Source organism: Tiliqua scincoides, chromosome 1 (genome assembly GCF_035046505.1).
Source record: "Tiliqua scincoides isolate rTilSci1 chromosome 1, rTilSci1.hap2, whole genome shotgun sequence".
NCBI lineage: Eukaryota > Metazoa > Chordata > Lepidosauria > Squamata > Scincidae > Tiliqua > Tiliqua scincoides.
This window is the reverse complement of record NC_089821.1, coordinates 281,327,077-281,354,087: the sequence shown is the minus strand read 5'-3', so window position 1 is coordinate 281,354,087 and position 27,011 is coordinate 281,327,077. Positions and strand designations below refer to the sequence as shown.

Below are 27,011 nucleotides of genomic sequence, written 5' to 3'. Positions count from 1 at the left end.
CTCTTGTGCCGCTGATGGAGGGGCCTCTACACAGCCTCTCCCGACGCGCCTTCGCGGACAGGCGCGCCGAATCAGGCGCTTCCCGGGACAAGCCTGCGGGCGACCGTTGGCCGACCTCGGGGGCCTTCCGCGCAAGGGGCGCGCGGGAGAGGCTGTGGGGGAGGGCGAGGAGGCAGCTGGCAGGACCGCTTCGTCGTGGTCGTCGGAGGTAGCGGGCACCCCTCCCCGTCTCCGGGCTTCGTGAGGGCCGCCATCGGGTTCGAATCCTGGTCCCGGGGAGGCCGTGGGAGCCCCGCCCCCGGCGGCTGCGGGGGGGGGGCTCTGCGCCGAGCGCACTGCGGCCCGGGCTGGCTGAGGGGGAGAGAAGGGCGGCCCTGCTCCGAGGGTGGCCGGCGGGGGAGGCTCGGCTGTTCTGCCGCCCCTGCCTGCTGGCGGGTGGGTCCCAGGGGTGCAGCATGGAGGGTCCCCGCCGTCCGGGAGGCCTGACCGCCGCTGGTCGCCCCTCTGCCGGCAGGGGACCCCAAGAAGGGCCTGGCGACACGGACCAGGCTGTGGGGGGCGCGGCCTCTGCCGTGCGCCACGCCGGACTGGGAAGAGCGCTGCGTCCAGTCCTGGTCGCCACAGCGCAGGAAGATCATCCTGGGGCTGGACAGGGGCAGCCAGGAGCGACCAAGGGGGTGACTGGGTGGGGCCCCCCTGGGAGGAAGGCTGCAGCGCGTGGGGCTCTTCAGTGCCTGGGGGGGTACGACTGAGACATGCAGGGGGGTGGAGGTGCTCTTTTGCTTCTTGCACAATGCCACAACCAGGGATGGCCCCTGAAGTTGAGTGTTGGGAGACAGAAAAGCACAGACAGAAGGAAAGATTTCATCACCCAGCGTGCAAGTAGCCTATGGAACTCCCTGCCACAGGATGTGGCGATGGCATCTGGCCTGGATGCCTTTCAAAGGAGATTGGGCAAATTTCTGAAGGAAAAGTCCCTCACAGGTTACAAGTCGTGATGGGTTTGTGCAACCTCCTGTTTTTAGAAGAGGGTTACCTCAGAATGCCAGGTGTAAAGGAGAGCACCAGGATGCAGGTCTCTTGCTGTCTTGTGTGCTCCCTGAAGGATTGGTGGGGCACTGTGAGATACAGGAAACTGGACTAGATGGGCCTTTGGCCTGATCCAGCGGGGCTCTTCTTATGTTCTTAGGATTAGGTGAACTGGGATTTCTTATCTTGCGTGCACTTGGCACAAATGGGAAAAAGCATCAAACTAGTCCTTGTCTCCTTACTGTGTGAACTGGGGCCACTGTGAGCCCAATCCTGAGCTCAGCGCGCTGGCTTACTGCCAGCTGGACCTAGCACCAGGCAAGCATCAGTGGTAGCTACCACCAGCCGGGCACGCAACCTACACCTCTTGGCAGTCGCACAGACTGCCGAGCAGTAGGGAGGTAAGTGGGGGGAGGCTAGGAGGAGATGTTCCAGGAGGGGGAGGCAGGCAGAGGGCAGGGAGGAGGCAGGCTGGGGGGAGGGAGGGAGACAGGACCCGTGGAGCATCGCTCCACCAGATCCAAAGCTCAGTATTGGGCTCAGTGCCCAACACAGAGGCTCTTGATTCACTGCTGACCTTTTCGTTGGCAGTGAATCAAGTAGGCCCATTGCGGGGCTACTCTCTTTACCCAGGGGAAGGAGATGAAAATCCTCCTCTCCCAAGGAGCTGGTGGCAGCTGCCCAAAGCATGCAGGATGTGGCGGTGGCCATTTTCGTCGCTGTCGCCACAGCCCTGCACCCCAGACAGCTCAGGATTGGGCTGTGAGAGAGAACAGGAAGAGAATTATAGTATTGCTTGTAATGATGGTGATACTTAGCGATCTACAAGTATGTTATCTTTGGTCATCATTACACCAATACCATGAGGTTGGCTTGTGTTATCATCCCTGTATTGTAGATGGTGGACTTGTCTGAGACCGTCTGGGACAGAGGTGTCAAACATAAGGCCCAAGGGCTGGATGAAGCCCCAGAAGTAATTTATCCATTTCTCCCCTGTTTTAATCCGGCCATCTCATATCTTGAAATTGTGAACAAGATTTGCGCATTTTCTCTTTTGTCATTTGCAGCTAGTAAATGTTCTGCATGAGAACAAAGTGCTTATTTCTGACTGTCTACTTAATTATGTCACTTCCTGTTTAATGATGTCACTTGAGGCCCTCAGCAGACACCATGAATGCTATTCAGTCTGTTACATGAAATGACTTTGACACTTCTGGTCTATGTGTCTTTGGCAGAAGCAAGCTTCAAACCAATGATTTCTGATTCCTACCTTTCAGCCACTTGTTGCAGTGGCTTCACATGTTGTGAAATTAGCAAGTGGTGTAATGGCTGAGCGGTTAGCGTTCTTTATTTGCCTGCATGTTTTCATTCCACATTTTGTGGGATATGCACAGCCTGAGCAGCAACTTGGTGACATGAAGTGTGGCTGTTATGGGCAAAGCTTTCATTTTGGGGTTGGGTTATCACATTGACATCCTGCAAGAAGCACAGGGCTTGGGAGTAGCCCTGATTTAGTGGGATTACAAGATGTGGATAAGGCTCTGGTTTGGGAGGAGGAGGTGTCATTCTAGAGTCATTTTAAAAGTTTCAAAAGAAGATACTTGGTGTGATGTTGATAGGAAGATACTTCCATATGAAACAAGCCATGTGCAGGGTAGTCTAGTAATCAGGTATTAATTTCATGCTTCTAAAACAGGACCTGGGTTGATCTGGTTGAGCAACTCCCTGCTCCAAAACAAAGATAACCCTAGTCCTGAGGTAGCTTGAAGATTATTGACTGAGTTGTGCTATGAACTGTGGTTGGTTGGTCCCTGAAATGATGGAAATGCAGAGACTGGGGATTTCTTACAGGTGGTGGTGGGGAGCAAACATAACTGCTAGCTAGACACCTACTAGGGTTGGTGTCTACTGGAGTTGTCTACAGAAGTTGGCTGCATACTCTAAAGCAGTGTTTCTCAAACTGGGTTGGGACCCAGCAGGTGGGTTGCAAGCCAATTTCAGGAAGGTCCCCAATCATTTCAATATTTTATTTTTAATAAAATAATTTATAGACTTGATGCTACCATGGTATGTGACTGCATTTGGGGAAATGTTACAGATGTGTACTTTTAACAAGCTACTATGTATAATCTTTTAACAATGATAATCAATGGCACTTACTCCTGGGTAAGTGTGGGTAGGATTGCAGCCTAGGGTTGTTAAAAATTTTCCTGCTTGATGATGTCACTTCTGGTCATGATATCACTTCCGGTGGGTCCTGACAGATTCTCATTCTAAAAAGTGGGTCCTGGTGCTAAATGTGTGAGAGCCACTGCTCTAAAGTTTAAAGATTCTGTTCTGACCTTGAATAAAACTGCACAATATTTTCTGGCCTGACACGAGCACTGTTTTTTACCAAATCCTAAACACTATAAGTTGCTTGCATCTTGTTCCAAAGACAAAGAGCAGCTTTGGAGGTGTTTTAAGCATGGAAAGTGCTGAACATAACTGTTCAAAGCAGAATGAAAAGTTAAGCTACAAAGAATATTGCACATCTGGCCTGATGTTAACTCAATGAAATGTTATGTTTTAAAAGCAAACGAAAAATGTTGAGCTGTGTCAGCTTGATTGCAAACTTTGATCTTACTGGATTATGCAATCATGTGAGCCATGTTGAAACTTTCACTGGAACAAAATGTAGGAAAACCCTTTAGCAGTTAGTCCAAAGAAGCCAGTTAATTTCTGGCTTTGTGTTTCACCATTGTGAATGATATTAACAAGCCAATTGGATTATTGATCCTCTAAATCCTTGGTGTCCTTCCAGATTTCAAAATGATTTCAATGTTGTCCTGTACTGTCAGAACTCTTCCTGCTGCCTCAGCATGGGCTGCCAGATTCTGTAAGTAGTGTTCCTTTTGTTGATCACCACATTTGTGCAAGCACAGAAATATTCCATGCAAATTGTTCTGCCTGAAACTGCTTTGTTTCTTGCATTTTATCTGTTCCACAACCTGTTTCTGCATCTTCCACTTTTTTTAGGGAGGAGCTGAAGCTCAGTGATAGATACCTGCAGAACTTTCCAAGTTCAATTCCTGTCAGCATCTCCAGTTAGGGCTGAGAAAAGCTTTCCTCTGCTTGAAATCCTGGATAGCTGCTGCCAGTATTGACAGTGCTGGGCTAGATGGACCCAGAGTGGTCTGACTCACTATGGCAGCTTCCTGTTTTTCTCATGTGGTGGTTTTTTAGTCTGGAAAAACAGTCACACACAGTTATCTCTGAATTATGCAACTTGCACGTTTTTTCTTCAAAAAATTGTTATCCAAAACCAGTCCAAATAATTAGGGGGCTGTTGAACATATGAAGCTACCAAATCTCAGTCTGTTGTGCTCAGCAGTGGCTCTCCAGGGTTTTATACCAGGGTCTTTCTCAGCCCTATTTGGGGTTGCTGCCAGGGATGGAACCCGTGACTTTGTGCAAGCAGGTTGTGTGCGCTGCCACTAAAATGGCATATGTTCCTCCCTCTCTAATTTTCCTGGTGTTGTTCTTGTTTGGTTTTCTTAAAAGTGTAGTTATTAAAATGATGTGTGGTGCTGGATGGAGAGATGTTTTGCTTTGATTTTTGATAGTCTCTTATTTCTTATGTTTCAGCAGCAAGATGCCTAAGCTGTTCACCCCAGTTACATGTAGCAGGTAAAACCACAACATAGCAGTGTTAAACTAGGAGTGGGTTAAAAAGGAGTGGGTGCTCCTCTTTTTAGCAGGGGGAGAGTAACTGGCCCACCTCACCCCAGCAGTGTCTTTTCTAGTGGCTGTCTGCTGGTGTTCTTTTTGCATCTTTTTAGATTGTGAGCCCTTTTGGGACAGGGAGCCATTAGTTGTTTGATTTTTCTCTGTAAACCGATTTGTGAACTTTTAGTTGAAAAGCGGTATAATAATAATAATAATAATAATCAGTCTATTTGCATAACTAAATTGTACCCTATGTTCCTTATCAGCTGCAATACGAAGGCATTTCTTTCTAACTGAAGAGTACTTTGTTAAAGCTGTGAGTACACATGGCTGTATATACTGAAGCTCACTTGTGAGAAGCTCAGCCTGGTTCTAAAAATGTGCCTGTGTATCATTCTGGTGGGTTTCTGCGTTTCCAGACTCAGGCTCCTGCTAAAAAACCTTTTTTCTGTTCATACTTCTCAGACTAGCTGCCTTAAACTGACTTGATAAAAGGAATAAATGCTTGGGCAATTTAAATGCACACAAGTGGAAAGATTTGTTTTCATATTTGATTTCAGTGAAGTGTGCTTCATAATTTAACCTTAGATTGATTCTGGCCAAAACTGTTCTGTTTTCCTTTTCAAATAGTAGAAGAAAGGAAGAACTTGGCCCTATTCTGCAGAATCTCCCCAGTAATTATTAAGGTTCTCTTTCTGCAGCTCAGCCCAAGACTAAGAACACTTTATCCAAAAATGGAGTGAAGAATGTGGTGTTGGTGGATGGTGTCCGTATTCCATTTTTGCAGTCAGGAACTTCGTAAGTATGAAACTGTGCTTCTAAAACAGCCTGGGGAGATTGTGGTTTTGGCAAGGAGTTGGAACTGTTGTATTTTACGGTTGAGTTGAATTATTGTAAGCTTGTTTGGAGGTTCCTTTACTGGAGTTGGAAGTCAGCCTTGAATTCTTTTTAAAATAAATGTATATGTCATACTTACTGTTTAATTATCTTTGTTCACCCTGAAAGAAGGGATTGCATTCTTCAAATATTAATATGTTTTCTCCTATCTAATCTGCAGGTATGCGGACTTGATGCCTCATGACTTGGCCAGAGCAGCACTGCAGTAAGTAGTGAATTAATTGAAAATGGAGTGTACAGAAAACTGTAATTTGTTTTTTCCCCATGGAGGGTCATCCTACAATTAAACTAGCCCCCTTTGTCTCATTTTTCCACTATTGTCTCTACTTTCCCTTGTGATGGTCAGGCTGCTTCCTCAATGAAGACTTTTCTGACCCATCTAACTTCATTGCCTTTGTTGCATATGACTGCGTTTGTCAATCTGTCAGCCCTCAACCTCTTTCCTCATTCCAGCCTTGTCCCCCTCTTGTAGATTGTCTTCAGAGTGAAGGTCATATAATTTCTATGGTTTGTAGGGTGCCTGATATGCTAGCTGTTGTTGTCTTCAGAGTGAAGGTCATATAATTTCTGTGGTTTGTAGGGTGCCTGATATGTTAGCTGTTATTGGCAGTGGAACACAGGCCTTCTGGGAAAGGACTCAGGGTTCTATTGGATTATGGCTTGATCCATTAAAGTGTAATATCATGCAGAGGTTCCCTTTTATAAGTGGGATTAGGAACTTAGACATAGCAAAATAATGTGTATGGGGGAATTTTTTCCCATAGGAAACAATGGAATAAGGTAGAGAGAGAGACTATAGAGGCTATAGAGAAAACTCCTGAACATGTGTAAACAAGTAACTATAGAGACTATAGAGAAAACTCCTGAACATGTGTAAACAAGTAAACCCCCCCCAGTATCCATTAATAACAGCATAGCACCTGCACCCATTTCAAACTAGTAATGATTTAAATGATCCATACACAGAACTTTATAATAAGAGCTGTTTTAAACATGTCATATAAAATAAATGACCCTAAACAGTATTGCCAATCATAATGTTAAATCATTGTTTGCCAAAAGACTTTGCACATGCTTAGAATGCCTTTTACACCTCCTTATTCCAGATAACTTATTTAAGTTCTATCCCAAATGAAAACTTTCCCGTAATCCTTATTACTGTACTGACACAAAATTAAGTTTTATCCCCAGAGTAGCTCTATTTTGTCAATTTGATTTCTTTTCCTGTTCTTTTAAGAGCTCAGAGGGTGGGGAGAAGATAAAGGAGAACTTGCCAACTTGATGACAGCTTAGTGGATGTAAAGGTTTTAAGTGCAGGGAGTTTTTAAGTGTCGTTCCAGCAGAACTTGAGAAATAAAAGCAGGAAGATGTAGCATGGGATGACTTGTAATGGAGCCACCTGTGCTACAGCAATGTGTCAGGTTAGCATTAATTGGATGTCTTTGCTGGTCTCTACCTTTATTCTGCAGGTTCATTGTTGTCCAGGGATGATCTTGATTTGGTTTTGCATGCAGCCTCTGTCTTCCTGTAACCTTTTCTTTTCTGCAGAGGCCTGCTGAACCGGACTGATGTGCCAAATGATGCTGTTGACTACATTGTGCTTGGCACAGTTATCCAGGAGGTGAAAACCAGCAATGTTGCTAGAGAGGTGCGTTAAATGGTTGAAGACATACTAGGCACCTCCCCAAAGACGGTACATGCATAGCAGGAGTGGAAGGGGAATTTTCCTTGTGGAATGTGTCTTGCATTGGAATATATTCAGATTCAGGTCTGTACAGTTCTCTGCAGCTATCAGGATATTGGCTGTGGCTTGGATGCCATCTTTCACATTCTGGAGCCTCTGCTTAGCAGGGGGTTGAATTAGATGACATCCAAATTCCCTTCCAACTTGAGCCTCTGTGATTCCTTGCGGTGCTTATTGAACTGGATCTGTCCTTTGCTTTTGGTATGTGTATGGTGTGATTGGTTTTGAAAAGCAAAAAATGAATCCAATTAGATGCATAAGTCTCTGCACCACTGGTGTCAGAAGCCATGGAGTTGATCGAGTGCACTGGTTGTAGCTGAAACTTGAAGGCCTTGCGAAAGTCAGGTGGTGACAGGAAGAATGGATCCCAGAAGCAGGACAGGGAACCCAGCCTCAAGCACAGCAACTGGATTGAGAAAATGACTATGCAAAGCATGAGTTCTGATGATCAAGGCCCAGGGTGCAAGCAGACCTGCAAGCCGGTAATATGTTAGTGTTGTGTGAGAGCTGCTTTATGTTAGTGGTGTGTGAGAGCTCCTTTCAGGAACATGCAAGCAATTACTGTATATGCTTTGCCTGCCGAAGTCCACGCAAGCATTGGGTAAGCTTCCAGCAGTGGGGTCTGAAAAGTGCAAGTGGACTGGCTGATCATCATAATTCCCCCTCCCCAAGATTTGTTGTATTTCTTCAAATGCTTGTTCCATTGTCGCAGTGTATGTGCTCTTACTGACCTGCTTGTGATCTTCCATCCAAGTAAACCTGAGTTTCAACTTCCAGCTCTGTCCTGAACTTTAACCCAGTTGGCTATCTGTCAACAAAGGAGTGTCATTGTGCACAGTGTGTATCTTGGGATCTGTTCCTTTGCTATTTTTCTACTCTGTCATAGGCTATATAAAGCTGCCCTATATTGGGCCAAATAGGTGGGTCCGTGGAGCTTAGTACTGTAGTCTCTGATGAGTGGCACATTTTTTAAGTTCTTGTCCTGTCCAGCTATCAAAGATGTCATCAGGCAGAGATGCTGCCAGGGACTGAACCTAGAGCCTTCTGCATGCAAACCAGGGATGGTTCTGACGCTGAACAATGCCCCTTGCTAAGCCCCCTACTTTTCATTAAGATGTCTGTTGCTTCCACTACTAAGGTGGGCAACTGTGTTGCAGTCAGTCTGAACACTTTTAGCATCTTTTGAAGTACCCTGTACACAGGTTCTAATACATACTTTAAGCATAATACTATATGTTAATGGTTCTCATTTTGTAACTATTTATCCTCACCCTCATTGTACCAATAATTTACTGTTCTTTTTTGGTAACTGGAATTGAGAGACAATGTCTTGCTGAAGTCACTTAGTCAGAACACAGATCCAGGCAAATGACTAGAAAGAGCCCTTGAGACATACTCTTCCTGGCACAGAGGGAATGACTCTGTTGGCCACTTCTCTGATGTTGTAGCTAGTAACTGCACATCCCCACTGATCTGGGATTGCTAACCTTTAGAGGCACCTAGGAAGCTAGAAGTTTCTGACTGCTTCGAAACAACTGCTGCAACTTACTGCAAAGTGGATGTTTCAAGGGAATCTGAGTTGATGGCTGCTGAGGTTTGATGGCTGCTGGACCCTACTCCAGCAGCTGGAGCACCTAGGCCTTCTAGTCAACACAAACCTTTCTAGCCTTTCGGATCTCTCTCTCCCAGGAGAAGCAAAGATCCCTTGAAGCCCTTCTAAAATCTACCATCAGGGTGAAGGTAGTAGATCTCATAGTACTAGTCACTTTACAGGGACTTATGGTCTCCTACCAGGTCGTGATGGCTTGGTCCTGCTTCCACACCCAGCCACTTCAGTCCACTCTCTTTCCCTTTCTTCACCTAACAGAGAAGAGAGAGCACACCCCCATTCCTGTGACAGACAAGCTAAGGGACTGTCTGAAATGGTGGTTGACTGCAGGGAGACTTTCACAGAATGTTAAGCCAGAGACCCCATTTCACATTTTAGTGATCACCAATGCCAGCCTGCTGAGTTGGGGCGCCCACATGCAACATGACACAGGGATTCTGGAGCTCAGAGGAAAATGAACAACAGCAGTTCCACAGCCACATTGGGGGGGGGGGGGTCATATGCATTAGTTCACACCAGCAATATGACAGCAAAGGCCTATGCGAACAAGCAGAGGTCACAAAGTCTGAGGACCCGATGCAGGAGGCTTCCAAGCTTCGTCGTTGGGTGGAACACAACCTGGTTTCCCTAAAAGCTGAACATCTCGTGGGAATATCCAACAGACTAGGTCAACTGATCTTAGATCTGTTTGCTGCTAGGGGCAGTGCCCAACTGGTGAGGTTTTTCACAAAAGCGAATGCTTCAGGTGTGGAGGGCATTCATGCACTTCAATACCAATGGCCAAAGGGTCTACTGTACGCCTTCCTGCCCCAGTCACTCTCCCACTGACATTATGGATTAGGAAGCTAAGGGTGGAGGTTCTCCTCATAACGCCTCACTGGTCATGGCGGCCATGGTTCTTGGGGATAGTACAGATGGTGGTAGGACCAGGGTGGATACTTCCCACAAGGCCAGATCTGCTAAGCCAAGAGCCTCTGTTGCACCCTAGACTGGAAATGTTCCGCCTGATAGTCTGGCGATTGAGCGGGCAGTACTGACTAAATGTGGTTACACAGAGAGGGTTCTGGACACATTCCTGTCCTCCAGAAGGACACGCATCAACAAGGTGTACAGCTGCACCTGGAAACGCTTTGCTCACTGGTGCATTGAGCACTGTTAACCCTCCAAACCCAAAATTAGACATCGTGGAATGCCTCCAGGAAGGGTTGAAAAAGGAGCTCGGCACTAGCACCTTACAAAGGCAGGTGGCAGTTCTCAGTAGTATTCTGGAGGTGGGGTTGAAGCATAAGATCTATTCTCACCCCCGTGTCCTGCAGTTTCCGTAAGGGGTGGCCCTCCTCAACCTCCCCTATTGTTCATAAATTCCCCAGTTGGAATTTGGGGAAAGTTCTGATGGTCCTAATAGGATCACTTTTTGAGCTCATGGTCACAGTACCCCTGCGGCCTGTAACCCTTAAGACCATATTCTTGGTAGCCATCACCTCGTCCTGCTGGGTGTCTGAACTGGGAGCGCTGTCAGTTAACGCAAACCTGTGCTTTCCAAGCCTGACAAGTACCTGTATGACTCTGAATTTTGTTTGTGTGGTTGCAGGCTGCCTTGGGAGCCGGCTTCTCGGACAAAATTCCTGCTCACACTGTCACTATGGCCTGCATTTCTTCAAACCAAGCTATGACCACAGGTATGGGTTTCTAAGCAAGGTAAGGAATTGGTCAGACAAAGGGTGCCCAGGGACAGAGATTTACAGTGTGAATATAAACAAGGACATGCAACAAGAATAGTTGAAGGGCAAGGAATGAGTTGCCTGATAAACTTTGAAAAGAGTGAGCTAGGGATGAGTTTGGATAAAAAAGTGAACTTTAGGTAGGGGTTTAAAGTCAGAAACTGATAGGACTGCTCCAGACATCCTTTGGGAGAGAATTCCAACTTCTCTATCTGCGCCCTCTCCCTTAAAAATGTAGGCTGCATCTGGTGTTCTGGATTAGTAAGTTTTATAAGTTATACATGGAAAGAACAGGGGTGGAGGAAGGGATGGTGGGGGCAAGCACTGGTCTTTTGAGGAGTGTAACTCCCTGGTGCTGTTTTGTTTTCAACCTTGGTAGGAGTTGGTCTCATTGCATCTGGCCAGTGTGATGCGGTGATTGCTGGCGGCATTGAGATGATGTCGGACGTTCCTATCAGGCATAGCAGGAAGATGAGAAAGATTATGTTGGGCCTCTCGAGGGCAAAGTCCCTGGGTCAGAGACTGTCGCTTATCTCCAGAATCCGTCCTGATTACTTTGCGCCCGAGGTAAAAACTCAGCTCCTAGTTTTTCTCTCTGCTTGCTTATTTTGGTGACTGGTCAGAGCAGGCAAGGTGGAGAACGAACTGTGACACAGCATCGCTGCTGGGCTTGGAAAGCTTAAATGTGCCTCATTTTTGGACGCCATGCCTTTGGCGCTATTGCAGCTATTATGGTGGCCTTGATTAATGGTCAGAATGGTCTGTGTGGATATGTTCAGCTTTCAAAAATGAGGAAGGTTTGGAATTTGCAAAATGGGCTTTCAGGGACTTAAACAGGACTATTTGCCCTCCACCCAGCCATGAGCAGACTTGGCCAAGAGCCTCCAGGATTTTGGGCAGCAAATTAATGTGTGTGCGTTGGCACAGACAACAGGAGGAATGGCAAGACTTGGGGCTCACTTTGGAGGAGGCTATGCTGGAGAAGGCTATAACGTGCAGCACAATCCCAACAAGAAGAAACGTGCCGTAAAGCACATTTGCGCCTCCTCACGAGCAAGCTGCGTGAGCGCATGGAGGTGTGCTGGTACACAGAGGCTGAATGCAGCCTCCGTGGCAGCTTATGGGGTGAGACTTGCATTGGCTGAGCTCGGCTGATGGAAGGCTCTGGGATGGGCGGGGAGCAGGCAGGAGGGAGGTGTTCTGGGGCGGTGGGAGGGAGGGTAGGGAGCGAGAGGCAGGGCTGTAATCCAGCAGTTATGCCGGATCCCAATCCCCATTCCTGGGGAGCTCTTAGTGGCTTCAAGCTGCTCTGCTCTCCTTGGGCTTGTGCTGCCTCATGAAGTGGCGCAAGTCCAGGGATACCTATAGGGGCCAGGATGGTTTAAGGGAAAGGGAAAAGTTTCTCCTTACCTCTGGCTGAGCCACTTTGGGCCCCAACGCAGGATAGGATTGCGCCCTTAGGCTGTCCGGGTATGTATGGCAAAGGCTGGGGCATGTGTTTGAAAGAAGGAAGCAAATGGGGGCGGGGGCAGGAAGTGGCCGTGGAGGAGACTCCACACTGTTAAACTTCTAGCAGTTGCTATCCCTCCTCTGATAAAGTGCTGGACACTTAGCAGTGTGAAATTTGGAGGGGGGGTTTACATACAGGAATTAGCACAGGGACTTCTTTGCATGAAGTGTACGATATGCTACTTCCTGGCTTTTTCCAGCTCCCAGCTGTGGCTGAGTTCTCCACCAATGAGGTCATGGGCCATTCAGCAGACCGGCTGGCAGCAGCCTTTGCTGTGTCACGCTTGGAACAAGATGAGTATGCCCTGCGGTCGCACACCCTGGCCAAGAAAGCCCAAGAAGAAGGACTCCTCACAGATGTGGTGCCGTTCAAAGTGCCTGGTAAGGAAGTTACATGTCAAAAAAGAGAAGAAATATAGAAATACCCCCCCCCATGGCTTTTGTAGAACCTTTTGCTGTCTAAGATGAAAGGACCAGAGAGAATATAAGAAGAACTCCGCTGGATCAGGCCGTAGGCCCATCTAGTCCAACTTCCTGTATCTCACAGTGGCCCACTTAATGCCTCAGGGAACACACAAGAGAGCTGCATCGTGGTGCCTTCCCTTGCAACTGGCATTCTGAGGTAGCCCACTTCTAAAATCAGGAGGTTGCATGTACACATTATGTCTTGTAAACCATGATGAAATTTTCCTCCAGAAATTTGTCCAGTCTCTTTTGAAAGGCATCTAGACCAGATGCTATCAACACATTCTGTGGCAAGGAGTTCCACAGACTAAGTACATGCTAAGACAAGAAATATTTTCTTTAGTCTGTCCTAACTCTCCCAACACTCAATTTTAATGGATGTCCTCTGGTTCTGGTGTTGTGTGAGAGGGAGAAGAGCACCTCTCTATCCACCCCCTGCATAATTTTGTATGTTTCAATTATGTCACCCCTCAGGTGCCTTTTTTCTTGAGTGAAGAGCCCCAAACACTTTAGCCTTTCTTCATAAGGGAGGTTGTTACCAAAAAGGCTGTTTTGTTTAGGGGAATTAGTATATTAACCTTTTGGAAACTTTTAGGACCATAGGCTGGATAACAAGACAGCGTAGAGCAAAGAAATCCCTTGTTTAGCTTAAGGAGGAGACTGGGAGAAAGGTAACTTTCAATCAAAGGATTATATTTTTATTGCAAAAACACACAAAGGTAAACATAATACACATGGAGAATTGATCAGTATAGATTTCTAGTACTTGTGTCCAGTGTACCTAGCTTGTACACCACAAGCCACACTAGACGCTGTGCCAGAACCACCTTTCAGAGCGCGATACCATAGTCTTTCGAGACTGAAGGTTGCCAATACAATACAATACCTAGCTTGTGGTGGCTGCATGTGCTATGTATTTGGGTGCATCTGAAAAGGAATCAGAAACGGATAGGTTGTAGGGAAGTATTTTAGGGGTTCCTTAATCTGCTAAACCCAGTTTGCTAACTAAAGATGGGAAAGAAGATAGGGAAGAAGGGAGAGAGTTTAGATGCAAGATATATTTACATGTCCGGGGAGCAGTTGGATGGGAAAGAGTCCTAGGAAGGACCACTCCCGTGCGAGGGAAGCCAGAGAGAGAGAGCATGTGCTCGGAGCCTTCTCTTAAGGGGTTGTGTCTGACCTAGAATGACCCGGATGTGTCGTACGCACAGGTACACCTGGAGTATGTAAAACAAAGGGTAGAGGGGTCCAGAAATCAGCTATCAGCAAAGTCTGACTCTGGGGGAGGGGGGAGTAGCTTGCTTCCTGTTGCTACTGGATTTTGGAGTCTGGAGGTAGCTTAATGGCTGTGATTTAGTTAACAATAGGTGATAGACTTTGCTGCCAAAGTCCTCCTCCTTTAAGGTGTTTGCATATTCAGTGATTGACTTAAACAAAAAAGACATTTCCAGTGTCTCTAGAGAAAATGAGTCTTCCCAGGCTGAAGGTGGCCAACAACATGAGAAATGAGTGAGCTTATGATTTGACTCCTTTTGTGGCCTGTAAGAGAAGTTTTAGGCCTGCATTTTAGTCCAAAATACATAACCAGATATAAAACACAACTTGGAAGGGAAAAGGGGATTTTCACGTAACAAGGTGTCCCAGTCCAGTAATCATTTTGGTCACTCTGTTCTGCACCTTTTCCATTTCCACTATATCCTTTTTGAGATGTGGCGACCAGAACTGGACACAATACTCCAGGTGTTGCCTTATCATTGATGTGTACAATGGCGTTATAATATTAGCCATTTTATTCTCAATACCTTTTCTAATGATCCCAAGCATGGAATTGGCCTTCTTCACTGCCGCTGCACATTGGGCTGACACTCTCATAAAGCTGTCCAACAGCACCCCAAGATCCCTCTCCTGATCTGTCACAGACAGCTCAGAACCCATTAGCCTATATGTGAAGTTTTGATTCTTTGCCTCAATGTGCATGACTTTACACTTACTTACACTGAAACACTTCTGCTGCCCATTCTCCCAGTTTGGAGAGATCCTTCTGGAGCTCTGCATAATCACTTCTGGTCTTCACCACTTGAGAAAGTTTGGTGTTGTCTGCTAACTTGGCCACTGCTTAACCCTGTCTCCAGGTCATTTATGAACAGGTTGAAAGCACAGGTGCCAGGACAGATCCTTGGGGCACATAGCTTTTCACCTCTCTTCATTGTGAAAATTGCCCATTGACACCCACTCTCTGTTTCCTGGTCCTCAACCAGTTCCTAATCCATGAGAGGACCTGCCCTCCCGTTCCCTGGCTGTGGAGTTTTCTCAGCAGCCTTTGTTGAGGGACCGTGTCAAATGGCTTCTGAAAATCCAGATATATAATATCCACAGATTCTCCAACAGCCTCATGCCTGAACCTTTTCAAAGGATTCTAAAAGGTTCATGAGGCGAGACTTACCCTTACAGAAGCCATGCTGATTCTCCCTCAGCAAGGCTTGTTCATCTATGTGTTTTAAGATTTTATCTTTGATGAGGCAACATCTTACCCAGAACATTAGGCCTACCAGCCTATGGTTTCCCAGTTCCCCTCTCCTTCCCTTTTTAAAGATTGATGTGACATTTGCTATCCTCCAATCCTCTGGCACAGTGGCCGTTTTGAGGGGCAAGTTGCATATTTTAGTCAAGAGATCAGCGACTTCATTCTTCAATTCCTTAATAACTCTTGGGTGGATGCCATTTGCGCCCGTTGACTTAATGATTTTTAATTTGTCAATTAGGTCTGAAACATCTTCTCTTTTAACCTCTATTTGACTTAATTCCTTGGTCAGGAGGGGCCATTCGGGCAGCAGTATCTGCCCGATGTCTTCTGCCATGAAGACATGCAAATTTTAATTTCCCTGCCATCGCTAAGTCTCCTTTTATCTCCCCTTTCCCTCCCTCACCATCCAGAGGGCCAACAGCTTCTCTGGCGGATTTCCTGCTTCTAACATATTTGAAGAAGCTTTTATTATTCCCCTTAATGTTGCTGGCCATGTGTTCCTCATAGTCTCTCTTGGCCTCCCATATCAACTTCTTACATTTCTTTTGCCGCAGTTTATGTTCCTTTCTATTCTCCTCATTAGGGCAAGATTTCCATTTACGGAAGGAAGCTTCCTTGCCCTTTACAGCCTCTCTAACTTGGCTTGTAAGCCATGCAGGCACCTTCCTGGACTTAGTTGAGCCCGTCTTCCTTTGTAGTACACACTTCTGCTGCGCCTCTATTACTGTTGTTTTAAACAACCTCCATGCACTGTGGAAAGATTGGGCTCTTTTTTACCTTCCCTTTCAACTTCTTCCTACCTAGCCTCGAGGGAAGTCAGCCCTTCGGAAGTCAAGGGTTTTTCTGTCCAATTTGCTTGGTACTCTTTCCCCGACATGCATGTTGAAACATGATCACTGTTCCCCAATGGCTCAGTAACATTTACATCTCTAATCGGGTCCTGAGTACCACACAATATTAAATCCAGAGTCACCTGTTCTCTGGTGGGCTCCTTGACTAGCTGCTCTAAGGCACAGTCGTTTAACAAGTCAAGGAATCTGGTCTCTCTTCCGTGACTAGAGCACAAATTGACTCAATCAATATGAGGATAATTGAAGTCCCCCATGATTACAACCCTTTTTCTCCTTGACACTTCCCTGATCTGTTTATTCATTTCAAGATCTCCTTCAGGTTTCTGATCTGGAGGACATTAACATGCTCCCAATATTACATCAATCCTTGAGCCTGGTAATTTAACCCACATTCTATGGTGGCGTCAGACCAGCCTTCAGTCTGCTAGATTCTTCTCCTGCAAGCCCTGCCCTCTCTCACCTCTAGGCACTAATATCCTTTCATTTTCCAGGTTCATATTATTCTATCATTTGCAAATTAAGAACTGGATCCTAAATCTCTCATTTTATTTGCCCACTGAAGTGACAAAAAAGATGGGAGAATTGAAGCTCTTCGTCTGTATCCTGAGCTTAACTCCAGGTCCTCAAACCCTTTAAAGCGTTTTGAACCAGATGGAGTTGATCTAAGCTACTTATGCAAAGTAGTGCATGCAAAGTATGCAAAGGCTGCATTTCTATACACCAGTGGTTCCCAAACATACCTGGGTCACGAAGCCCGCAGTAACCTCTTCCTGGCTCAACTGGGCACCGCCATCTTCGATCTTGCACCTTTTCGCAAGCTCCAATATAGCGATGCCCAAATCTTGCGAGATTTAGGATGCAGTCCTAACCCCTTATGCAGTCCTAACCCCTTTCCAGCACTTGACTTAAGGGCAATGAAGCTTTGAGGTAAGGGAACACACTTTGGGAACCCCTGCTAATACACAGTTGCCTGGTAGTAATTCCCATTGGGACTTACTTCTGAGTAGATATATGTACATAGGATTTACTGTAAGTTGATGTAAGATGAGCTGGCAGTCCTGAAGTGAATATTGGTAGGTTCTAAGCAAGTGCATCAGAACTTATTGTATGACGTTTATTATAGTACAAGCTCCTTTTAAAAAGAGGCAACCTCACCAACCTCAGAAGCCATTTAAACTGGGATCCATTTCACCTATGATGAGAGTGTAAACCAGTCAGTCTTTCTGAATTGTTTATAGTAGGGCAGCTTAATGGGACTCACTCAAAAGACAGCACCCTTTGGAGCTGCCCACACAACTGTTACAGAGCCTTTCCCAGTGGCACAGACCAAATGGCCCTCTGACTGTCTTTCCTCAGCTTCCCTCTGTCTTGTCAAGAAATGTTGCTCAGATCAGGATTGTGCATTGCATATGTTGCACCTGCATTGTAATGCACAAAGGCATCTTATGGTGGTGACAACATCTCTTGGAGTGATTGACTGCCATTTGCCTGACCTACTCTGATTCCTGGGGTTGGTGATTTGCCCCTGAGTGAATGGCACTAATCTGACTGCTATGGCTCTAGTCAGAATGTCTTAGAGATGGAGGGATAGGAGGGGGAGAGAATGAGCAGAACCAGGAGTTGTCAAGGTAGGTAACCCTGAAGTTTACAGTCTGAGCTGAAAGAAGCCAGCAGCATCCTGGGCTGAAGCAGTTATCTGAAGTACTTGGTTCTTGTAGGCAAGGACACCGTAGTGCGGGATAATGGAATCCGTCCTTCTTCGCTGGAGCAGATGAGTAAACTGAAAGCAGCCTTTGTCAAGCCTTATGGAACCGTCACGGCTGCCAACTCCTCTTTCTTGGTAACATACACTTGCATTTTGAGCAAGTAACTTTCGTAGTTTTTAATTGTGCTGGAGTCATAGTTGCTGAAATCACATACTAGATTCCTGTAGTCATGTGTAAGTGATCAGTTTTAATCAGAGTTTACCATTTTATCCCCAAACACATCATAGGAGACTTTGTGAAATGCTTTGCTGAAATATAGGTGCACTAAGTTATTGATGCAGCTGATAGGTTGGGTCACCTTCCCTGTGTGGCAGAAGACAGTTGTAAAAGAAGAATTGAGCAGTTCTGCCTTCTCTCCTTTGGTGTGTGATAGCTTCCCCAGGCTTAACACTTCCTTGACTTTCCTCTTCTTTCATAAATGACCAAAAAAAACCATCCCTTTTTGTTGGTTTTGGCATCCTTCAACAGCCTCAGCTCAGAGAACTGACCTTTCTCCCACTTCTTGTAGAAGTGTCTCAATTTTCCTCCTTCTGTGTCTCAATTTTCCTGAAAGCTCTTTGTGCAGCCACACTGCTTGCTTTAGATATTTTCTTGTCATGGAGAACTGTTGGGAATGATGCAATGGGTGCTTCTTTAAAATCTGCTTAAATTTGGAAAATTGATCCTCAAGCAACCCTAGTAGATCAGGAAGTCACAACCCATCTTTTGGGAAGCCCTGTATCTTTTGTTGGGCCCTTGGATTAGGGCCTGCTATGCATTTGCCTCTACAGTTGCAAATGTCTTAGGAAGCCAAGAAACTCATTTGCCTACACACTGTCAACTGTATTGAAGTGCGGCTAAAACAGAGTTTCCTTCTCTTGAGGGTGGGGGTGCATGCACATCCACCAATACCTCCCGAGCCCCCAGTCCTCTGAATGTTCAGGCCATGCTGTCAATGCATGAGACCAATGGGACAGGGGTTGGCCTGGTTGAAATTCTTGCCTGGCATTAAAGCTCCCTGGAGCCTTAGGCCGGGCACTTACTCATTGACCTGGTGCTCCCTGAGGTGGTCAGCCTGTGCCTGGGCTCAACCCATGCCCATGGGAGAAGTGGGGGTGCTCTCGCTTGACTGATACTCCTCCATCCAAAATCAGTTCCCTGCACATAGAACAAGAGCATGTCTAGGAGAAGGTGAGACTAATTTTTTCCTGGAATGTACCAGCTTGTCTCTGTTTTGTTTGGAGTTTAGATTGTTCCCTGTTGCAAGGCGCTCACAATTTTCTCATTTTATTCAATTTTATCTTGTTGTGTAAACTTCTTTGAGAATAAATTTTTAAAGGCAGGGTATAAATATTCCTAATGACTATGTATGGGGACTGTATTTTGGCCAGAGGATATGTTTAGTGCAGTACCTATTCTACACACATCCCAAGATGGCGCAGTTCAGAAATAAGCTTGCTGCCTCAGTGAGAACCAAGCCACCCTTCAGCTGCCTGACAGTGTAGTGCTCAAGGTTTTCACTCTTTAACGTAGGTGGATACAAACTCGCAAATCAACTGCAGCATCCTTCTTCCCCTGCATTGCACCCCCCCCCCCCGATGTACTGTAGACATCTATATTCACAGACAGTTTGATCATCTTCTGTTCCTTCACTTGATGGGGCTTGTCTCATTGTTTTCAGACTGACGGAGCATCCGCAACCCTACTTATGTCTGAAGAGAAGGCTTTGGCAATGGGGTACAAACCAAAGGCCTATCTCAGGTGAATGGAAGTAGTCTGCTTTCTGAGTGCCCTTCCCTTGAAAACTTGGGTTGGTCTCTTCCTTGTTGCTCATTGCTTACAACTATCTCTTCTTTTGCCCAGGGATTTTGTGTATGTATCCCAGGATCCAAAGGATCAGCTCCTGCTTGGGTAAGTTTCAAACACTTGAGGCTCAGAAAATTCAGAATGCTTTCATCTTACCATAAATGGCTGTTCATTCCCTTTTCTATATCACAACCTCTAGGAACCAATTCCCCTGGCTGATATATTGTTATTGAAGAATACTTGTCAATGACTCTTCATTGACTTGGCGAGAAGAGATGAGTGAGGTGCTTCAGGGCTCTGCATTGGATCCAGAGTTGTTTATAAAGATATTGAATGACGGATGAGGGAATAGAAGGGATGCTCATCACATTTGCCAATGATACCAAATTGAGAGGTATCCTAGAGCAGTGTTTCTCAACCTCTGTCCTGATGCACCACTTTTCATGGTCTGTCTGAAGGTACCACCAATACTGGTGACATTAACCCACGGCCCAGTCCTTTCTGGTTTTGCTGCAGGGAAGCTCCTGGGGAAGGCAGGAAACTTTCATGCTCTTACCAGCCAGCAGCTCACCAGTTGATTGTTGGCAGTGCTGCGACAATCAGTTGGTGAGTGGCAGCCTGTCTGAGACAGAAGCTGATCTGCTAGGCAAAATTGGCTTGGGCAGCAGAGGCAGAGCTACGCAGGGAGGATCAGCTTTGCATACCACTCTTACAACAGCTCAGACACCATCAGTGACATGTGTATTTCCAATTGAGAAATGCTGCCCTAGAGCACAGGAACAGGATCCAGGATGGAAAACTTGGCAAATGAAAACAAAATTAACTTCAACAGGGATAGATGTAGTAAAGTTCTGCTTTTGGGTTGGAAAAATTAGATGCACACAGATGTGATTAGGAATACTTGTCTGGGCAGTAGTACATGTAAAAAACATCTAAGGCCCACATCCTAACCAACTTTCCAGAACTGGCATAGCTGTGCCAGTGGGACAAGTGCTGCATCCTGTAGTTGGGAGGCACTCACAGAGGCCTCCTCAAAGTAAGGGAATATTTGTTTCCTTACCCTTGAGCTTCCTTGCCCTTACGACTGTGCTGGAAAGTAGGTTAGGATTGTGCCCTAAGTGTTTTAATGGACAGTAAGCTAAACTTGACCCAGCAGTGTGGCATGGCAGTAAAGAGGGCTAATGCAATTGTAGGCTACATCAACAGAAATATGGTACAGGTGGAACGTGTCTATCCGCAGATCTGGCTCAACATGGGTCCCCTGGACCCACATTGAGCCAGAAGGCTCCACTTTAGCCTTCCAAAGGGGATAAGATAAGATAAGCCCTCCAAAGGGGATAGCCCTCCAGTCCTCTCTGGAGGGTTTTCCGAAGCCTGAAGAGGCAGCACTCATTCGCCCACTGCCTCTCTGGGCTTCAGAATGGCCCGGAAAGGTGAAAAATGCCACTTCCAGTTTCCCCAGGGAAACTGGCATTCTAAGGCCCAGGGAAGCCCTGGAAGGCTTTTTTCATCTCTAGGCCATTCTGAAGCCCAGAGAGGCAGCGGGTGGACGTGCACTGCCTCTCTAGGCTTCAGAAAGCTCTCTAGAAGGAACCTGTGCTCTAGTCCCCTTTGGAGGGGTTAAAGGGACGAAGATCGCGGATTTGAGTATCTACGAAATTCAGTATGGGGGGGTCCAAGAATGGATCCCCCACAAATACCGAGGCCCCACCTGTATAAGGATTGAGAAATAAAATGGTACCACTATGTTCCTTCAGTCAGAACACACTTGGAACAAAGGTGGCAAAGGTGAGATGTTCAGGTGAAAATCCCAAGAGCCCTTTCTGGGAACTTGACCTCAGCGGAAACATGGCCAAGGGAGGGAGTTAAATCACCCATCTTCCTCATCATGTGCCTTTACTCAGGCAGATCATGGGCAGCCAATCTAACCGGGCTGATGCCTACTCTGTACTGAGCTTCTCATCTGCCACCAGGGAATGTGCATATACAAGTACCTCTTGGTTGCACACCATCCTTTCTGCCCCAGCCCCATTTTAAGTGCTGCCAATTCCCTAGCCCTTGTTTGGCTTTTCCCCACCCACTTGTAAGGTCAGTGTCCAAGTGCCCCCAACCTAGAGAAAGCCTCAACCAGGTGGGGGGGGGATTCTGTGTCTCCACTGCCGACAAGCCAGCCAAGTGGAGCTGCTTGCAGACTGGATGCCTTTGGTGAATCCAGAAGTAGTCACTGTGTCAGAGCTTGCCCCAGCTGGCCCTGCGGCAGCCACATCATTGCTCCAGGCAGGCTTCTGAGTCTGGGTTGCTAGGCAGTGGGGCTGGCCACCCCAAAGAGGAGACTACTGGATACCTCTGGCTCCCAGGGATGGCCCAAGGGGACCAAAGGTATGGCTCACACCAGACAAAGAACTTCTGTTCAGTATCAACCAACAGTACAACTGTTTGGCAGTGGCAGAGTCTGTCTTGGAATGTGGTTGACTTTCCACTGTTGGATGTTTTGGAGCAGATGCTGGAGGGCCACCTATTGGGGATATTTAGTCCTGAACAGCCTGCTATGGCAGGGGTTGGGCTCAGTGATCTTGTAGTCCCTTCCAACGTTATGATCCTGTGATGCCCCACACACACACTTGCACTGACTCCACACTTTTCTAGTGATGTTCTTGAGGTGTTTGAGACTAGGCTGGCAGCCGCAGGCATGTGGGATGGAGGCCAAGGACACTCAATGGATAGCCTCTTGGAACCCACATCTGCGCTCCCCTTTCTCCCCCACAGGGCAAGGCCAGGTTGACAGCACCTCCATCCCACAGTCATTCAGGGGAGTGAGTCCATTTAGACCAGGCAAGTGTTAAACTGTTGACTAAAGGCAGGAAATTCTGGTTTAGCAACACCCATGATCCAGACTGGGGCTGAGTTTTCCCCACAGAAACAGTGAAGGAGGAATATCAGCCAGCAATGGGTAGAAGCTGCATAAAACCTGCTTGAGATTGGGGTTGTTGTGGTTTGCTTCAATTTGTGGTTGAATTGGTTGCCACCCAGGACTATAGTGTTGGTTTGGTCCCCTCCTCTCTGCCCAGCAAAAACTGCTTGTAGCAAGCTCTGTTATTTCTGTGTTCTGAACTGTGCCTGGCCCACAATTGATCATGTACTTATTGGCTGTATATAGTCGAGGATTTCTGTGCTGCCTAATCTGTAAACCACAGCCTGGGGCAGCACTAAATCTTCAGTAGCAGTCGGACCAGTCATGTTTCCAGCTTAGAGTCAGATACAAACTCTGTTGAATAAAAGCCAGAAAGGGCTTCCTTTCATTTTGGGTGAACAGGCAAGTTTGGTCCTGCTGGCATCTGAGAAGCAGATGCTCCCTCCCACAACTCAATTCTTTGGCTTCTTTCTTCCTCAGCCCCACATACGCTTCTCCCAAAGTGTTGGGGAAGGCAGGCCTGACGATGCAGGACATTGATGTCTTTGAATTCCACGAGGCGTTTGCAGTGAGTAACTCTGAAGGGCGGGCACGCTTGCAGAACTTTGCCTTTCCAGTTGCTTGCAGAATACCTGTACGTGGCTGATTCTCGGGTTGAGGAAAGAGGCAGCATCATTTGCACAAGTCCTAGTCCCTCCTCGCAGTTCTCAGGCAGCCTTCTGCACACATCTTGCATCAGATTGAACCAAGTCCCAACCTGTGCTTAAACAAGAGGGTCCAAATTCAGAGCGGTGCAGAACTGAGCATGGCGTTCTTCACAGGCTGCGCAATCTGTTTCAGGCCAGAAACAAACCTGCTCTGATGTGAGCATCTCTGAGCATAAGCTAAGTTCCTGCATAAAAAATGAGTCAAAGCACCTTGGCTACTTCACCTGCCAAGCCTGCATTCCAAGTTGGCACTATTCCTGCTAAGTCATCGGCCTTATCAGTAGAGCAGCTCAGCCACACTTGAGTTCTGTGCATCTACTGTTTTAGGGCACAATCCTAACCTCACTTTCCTGGGAGTAAGTCCCATTAAACTCAGTAGGACTTACTTCTGAGTAGACCTGCTCAGGATTGTGCCCTTAGTTACCTTTTGTTTACCGGCTATACCAAGCCTATTACAACTCCTATCTGCATTATTGCTGCATCTCATGTAACCTAGCTAAGCTTTGGTTGTAAACAACCCATGTATACAATATATACCACACTGCTTTGATTTGCCCTTTGAATGCAACAGTGTGTGTGTGACTTTGCGACTGCCTGTTCCAGTGCTTGGGACACTTAAGACAAAGAACTCCTAAGTAAGCCATGAGTTTGTAATCTTTTCCTTGGCATCCCAGACAACCCTCAAAACCATGGCCAGGGCATATATACTCCCAGGAACATCTGACTTGGCAACGGAGTTATGAAATTGCTTGCTGAGTTCAGGTGTGCCACAGACTTGCCAGGTCTTAGACAGAGCAAGACGGCATCACTTGACCTTCCCTTCTGCACAGTAGGAGTGCTCCTCAGAACACTTGCTGAGGAGCAAACATTTTAGGTAATCAGTGGCCTTGCTGAGTGCTTAGTTGGGGGCAGTGTGTAGCCCTCCCTTCTCTTATATCCAACAGCTGTGTTTGTTCTCTTGAAGGGTTCAAGAAGGCATCCCAGACCATATGGGCTTTCTATGCATGGAACAGATCTCTCTTTAGCTTCTACAGACCTCATGTTCCCCCCCTTTTTTTCCTTCCGTAGGGGCAAATTTTAGCTAACATGAAAGCACTGGATTCAGATTGGTTTGCCCAGAACTACATGGGCAGAAAGTCTAAGGTAAGCCTGTGGTTGGCTTCCTATTGTAGATGAAACTGAGCATTTTGTCTGGCACTTTCTGAGCATACAAAGCACTTCAAATTGGGAAAGTGTTGGAAATGAATGGCCAAGTGTTTCCCTTCCCCAGCCTTTCTACCCATCCATTTGTCCCTTCAACTCTTTCCATGGGTGGTGGCTGAGCACATCTTGGCAATATGAACAATATGTGCTCAAGTCTGGTCTTCCAAGGTTCCTCTTCATAACTTGTTCCTTTCCATCAGGGGTGGAGTTAGTGGGGGCAAGAACCAGGTGGGGTAGTGATTAAGGCATTGGACTAGAATCAGAAGGACCCAGTTCAAGCTCCTACTCAGTTGCAACATTCACTGTGGCCCTGTTGGCCAATGTCTCTCTCAGCCTAACCTGCCTCATAGGGCTGCTGTGAGGATAGGGGGAGGAAAGGTGGGATGTAAGTGTGGAAAATAGCATTCAAGGCCAGAGGCATTTCTCCCTCTCTCTTCACAGGTTGGTGCCCCTGCTTTGGAAAAATTCAATAACTGGGGTGGGTCGCTGTCACTGGGGCACCCCTTCGGTGCTACTGGCTGCCGACTGGTAACGACTGCTGCCCATCGACTGAAGAAGGAAGGGGGCCAGTACGCCCTGGTTGCAGCATGTGCTGCTGGAGGACAGGTGAGAGATGCATACGGGACCACTTCTGCTGCAACTGCCAGAGGCTGACCAGCTGGACTCTGCCCTCTTCCTTGCCCAGAGTTCCCTCTTCTCCCTCCTTTCAGAGCTGTTCTTGTTCCTTCTCCTGTTAACCCATTTGTTACTAGTTAACACAAATGGTTAACTAAGTGTTCTTCTTGTCTCACTGCAGGGCCATGCCATGATTGTGGAGCGTTACCCACAGTAGAAGCACAAGAATTGCAATGGAGCTTGCCTGAGATGACAGTGTGCCCAAACAGAGCAAACATCTGGTCCTTCCCTGGCAAGGATTTTGTAATGAAAATTACCAGTGGCCTTCATAATTTTCTAGTTGTCTTTGAAAGCAGATCAGCAGTTGAAGTGGATCGGCCCTTTCAGGTTCTCCCTTGTAACTTCTACAGACTCTCCAACCCTCTAAGGGTGAAACTTGTTTTCTGTTATGAGTGTTCTAATCTGGAGCACTCTGATTCTGAAAAAGAGGAGGCCCAGCTTTGAAAGTAACTGTGTTGGATGGGGAAATGTCACTCTTGTGAGGACAGCCCATCTGTTTTTGGCCAGCGCCAAGTCATGAGGTGGACTGTTCCTCCAGGTTACCCCTCTTCTGCCTTAATAAATGCCAAGACCGTTTGAAGGTTGGGCGTGTACCTGTCTCTTGAGCAGCTGCTTCCACAGTCAGCCTGACTGGGGCAGCCCCCTCCTCTCCACAGTGGGCTGTCCCGCTCACAGTCAGGGTCTAGAAGAGCACTTGCAAAGGGAGGAGCCATTTGCTTTTCAGACCCCACCAGCCCCAGAGTGGCCCATTTAGTTGTTCACAGTAGGCAACTTCTGTTTTATAAACTCTTACAGGGTTACATTTTGAAACTTTTGCTTCTTGTAGGTGGCGCTTTGGCAGGATACTTCTTTGTCATTCATTTGGGGGAGGGGCAGTACCACCACTCCCCAGCATTTCATAAAACAGTGCTGGTGACTTGCGAAAGCTTTTGAAAACTGAAGAGTGGGAGGAGGACAGAAAAACATCTTGATGCCAAGTGGAAGCGCAGGCCCTTTTCTCTTTCTCCTAGCTGCATGTCTGAAAAACAAAAGATTGTCTTGAATATCCTTTCTAGTAGGTCTTCCCTCCCCGCCCAAAAATCATCCCTGCTTCTGAACTTTCTGTGCAATCCCCAAGCCAAGCAACAGTCCCATTACAAAATGAAAGCTGGAGGGGGGAGAAACTGCAAGTCTGCTCCACACTATCATAGAATAGATTTAACTCTCATGGATGTATAAGCACTTTGACTGTTGCATCAGCTGCTTCCAGGTGCTATAGACCTGCTGGTGACACCTGGAGCACCATCTTCAAATGCACAAAGACTTGGCTGCTAAGCTCTAATGAACATGGCATAGTCTGCCTTCAGCTGTGATTTTCTGGCAGAAGCAGATTCCTGTCTTGGGCAAGGGCCTGCCTGTCTACCTTTTTATTCCTGGAACTTTGTTGGAGCCTTCTGTAAAAAGACACGCACGTTGACCAATTCACAGCCTAGAAAGGGGTTGAGCGACTGCTCCAGTTACTAAAGTGGGCACTTGAGCCCCTGTTGGCAGCTTTCTTTTCCAGCTAAACTAGGTTGTAGGTATCAAGCAGCTAGCTTTCAGACATTTACAAGGGCAGGGTCATTTTCCTTGTTCACTAGGCCTGTTGCATGAGGGTTTCTTTCTTTGTTGCACATGCTACTCTTGCTCTTAGGCCGAGCAGAGCAGCAGGAAAGAGTTGGTCTCTTCTTCCCCTTAACTAAGGAGGTGTCTGCACTGTGCAATGCTGGGGGTGGCAGTGTGCTGTGTGGGTGCTTTGGGTGGGACTGAGCTGGTCTGAGTCTGGCTGCCTGCCAGCCCTGTGTGCTCTACAATGAAAGAAAGGTGGGCTCACAAATAAATAGCTTTGCTGATACCCAAGTGGTTCTGCTCTATTTGAACTGCCCAAA

At 46.9% G+C, this 27,011-nt stretch overlaps 1 protein-coding gene across 3 annotated transcripts; it reads left to right on the top strand.

The window, feature by feature from the left end:
- The first annotated feature begins 113 nt into the window (after positions 1-113).
- HADHB (hydroxyacyl-CoA dehydrogenase trifunctional multienzyme complex subunit beta) lies at positions 114-26,977 on the top strand. Of its 3 annotated transcripts, none has more exons than XM_066626756.1 (16): positions 114-208; positions 3,833-3,907; positions 4,660-4,698; positions 5,439-5,535; positions 5,795-5,839; positions 7,183-7,282; positions 10,579-10,666; positions 11,088-11,275; positions 12,418-12,598; positions 17,776-17,897; positions 19,484-19,563; positions 19,666-19,713; positions 23,000-23,087; positions 24,295-24,369; positions 24,871-25,035; positions 25,226-26,977. In XM_066626756.1, exons 2-16 carry the CDS (start codon positions 3,841-3,843, stop codon positions 25,259-25,261), a joined length of 1,419 nt encoding a protein of 472 aa, XP_066482853.1. In that variant the 5' UTR covers positions 114-208; positions 3,833-3,840; the 3' UTR covers positions 25,262-26,977. The 3 variants fall into 3 exon arrangements, with proteins under 3 accessions (XP_066482853.1, XP_066482851.1, XP_066482852.1); XM_066626754.1 differs by having other exon boundaries at positions 4,657-4,698; XM_066626755.1 differs by having other exon boundaries at positions 163-257; positions 4,657-4,698.
- Positions 26,978-27,011: the final 34 nt, after the last annotated feature.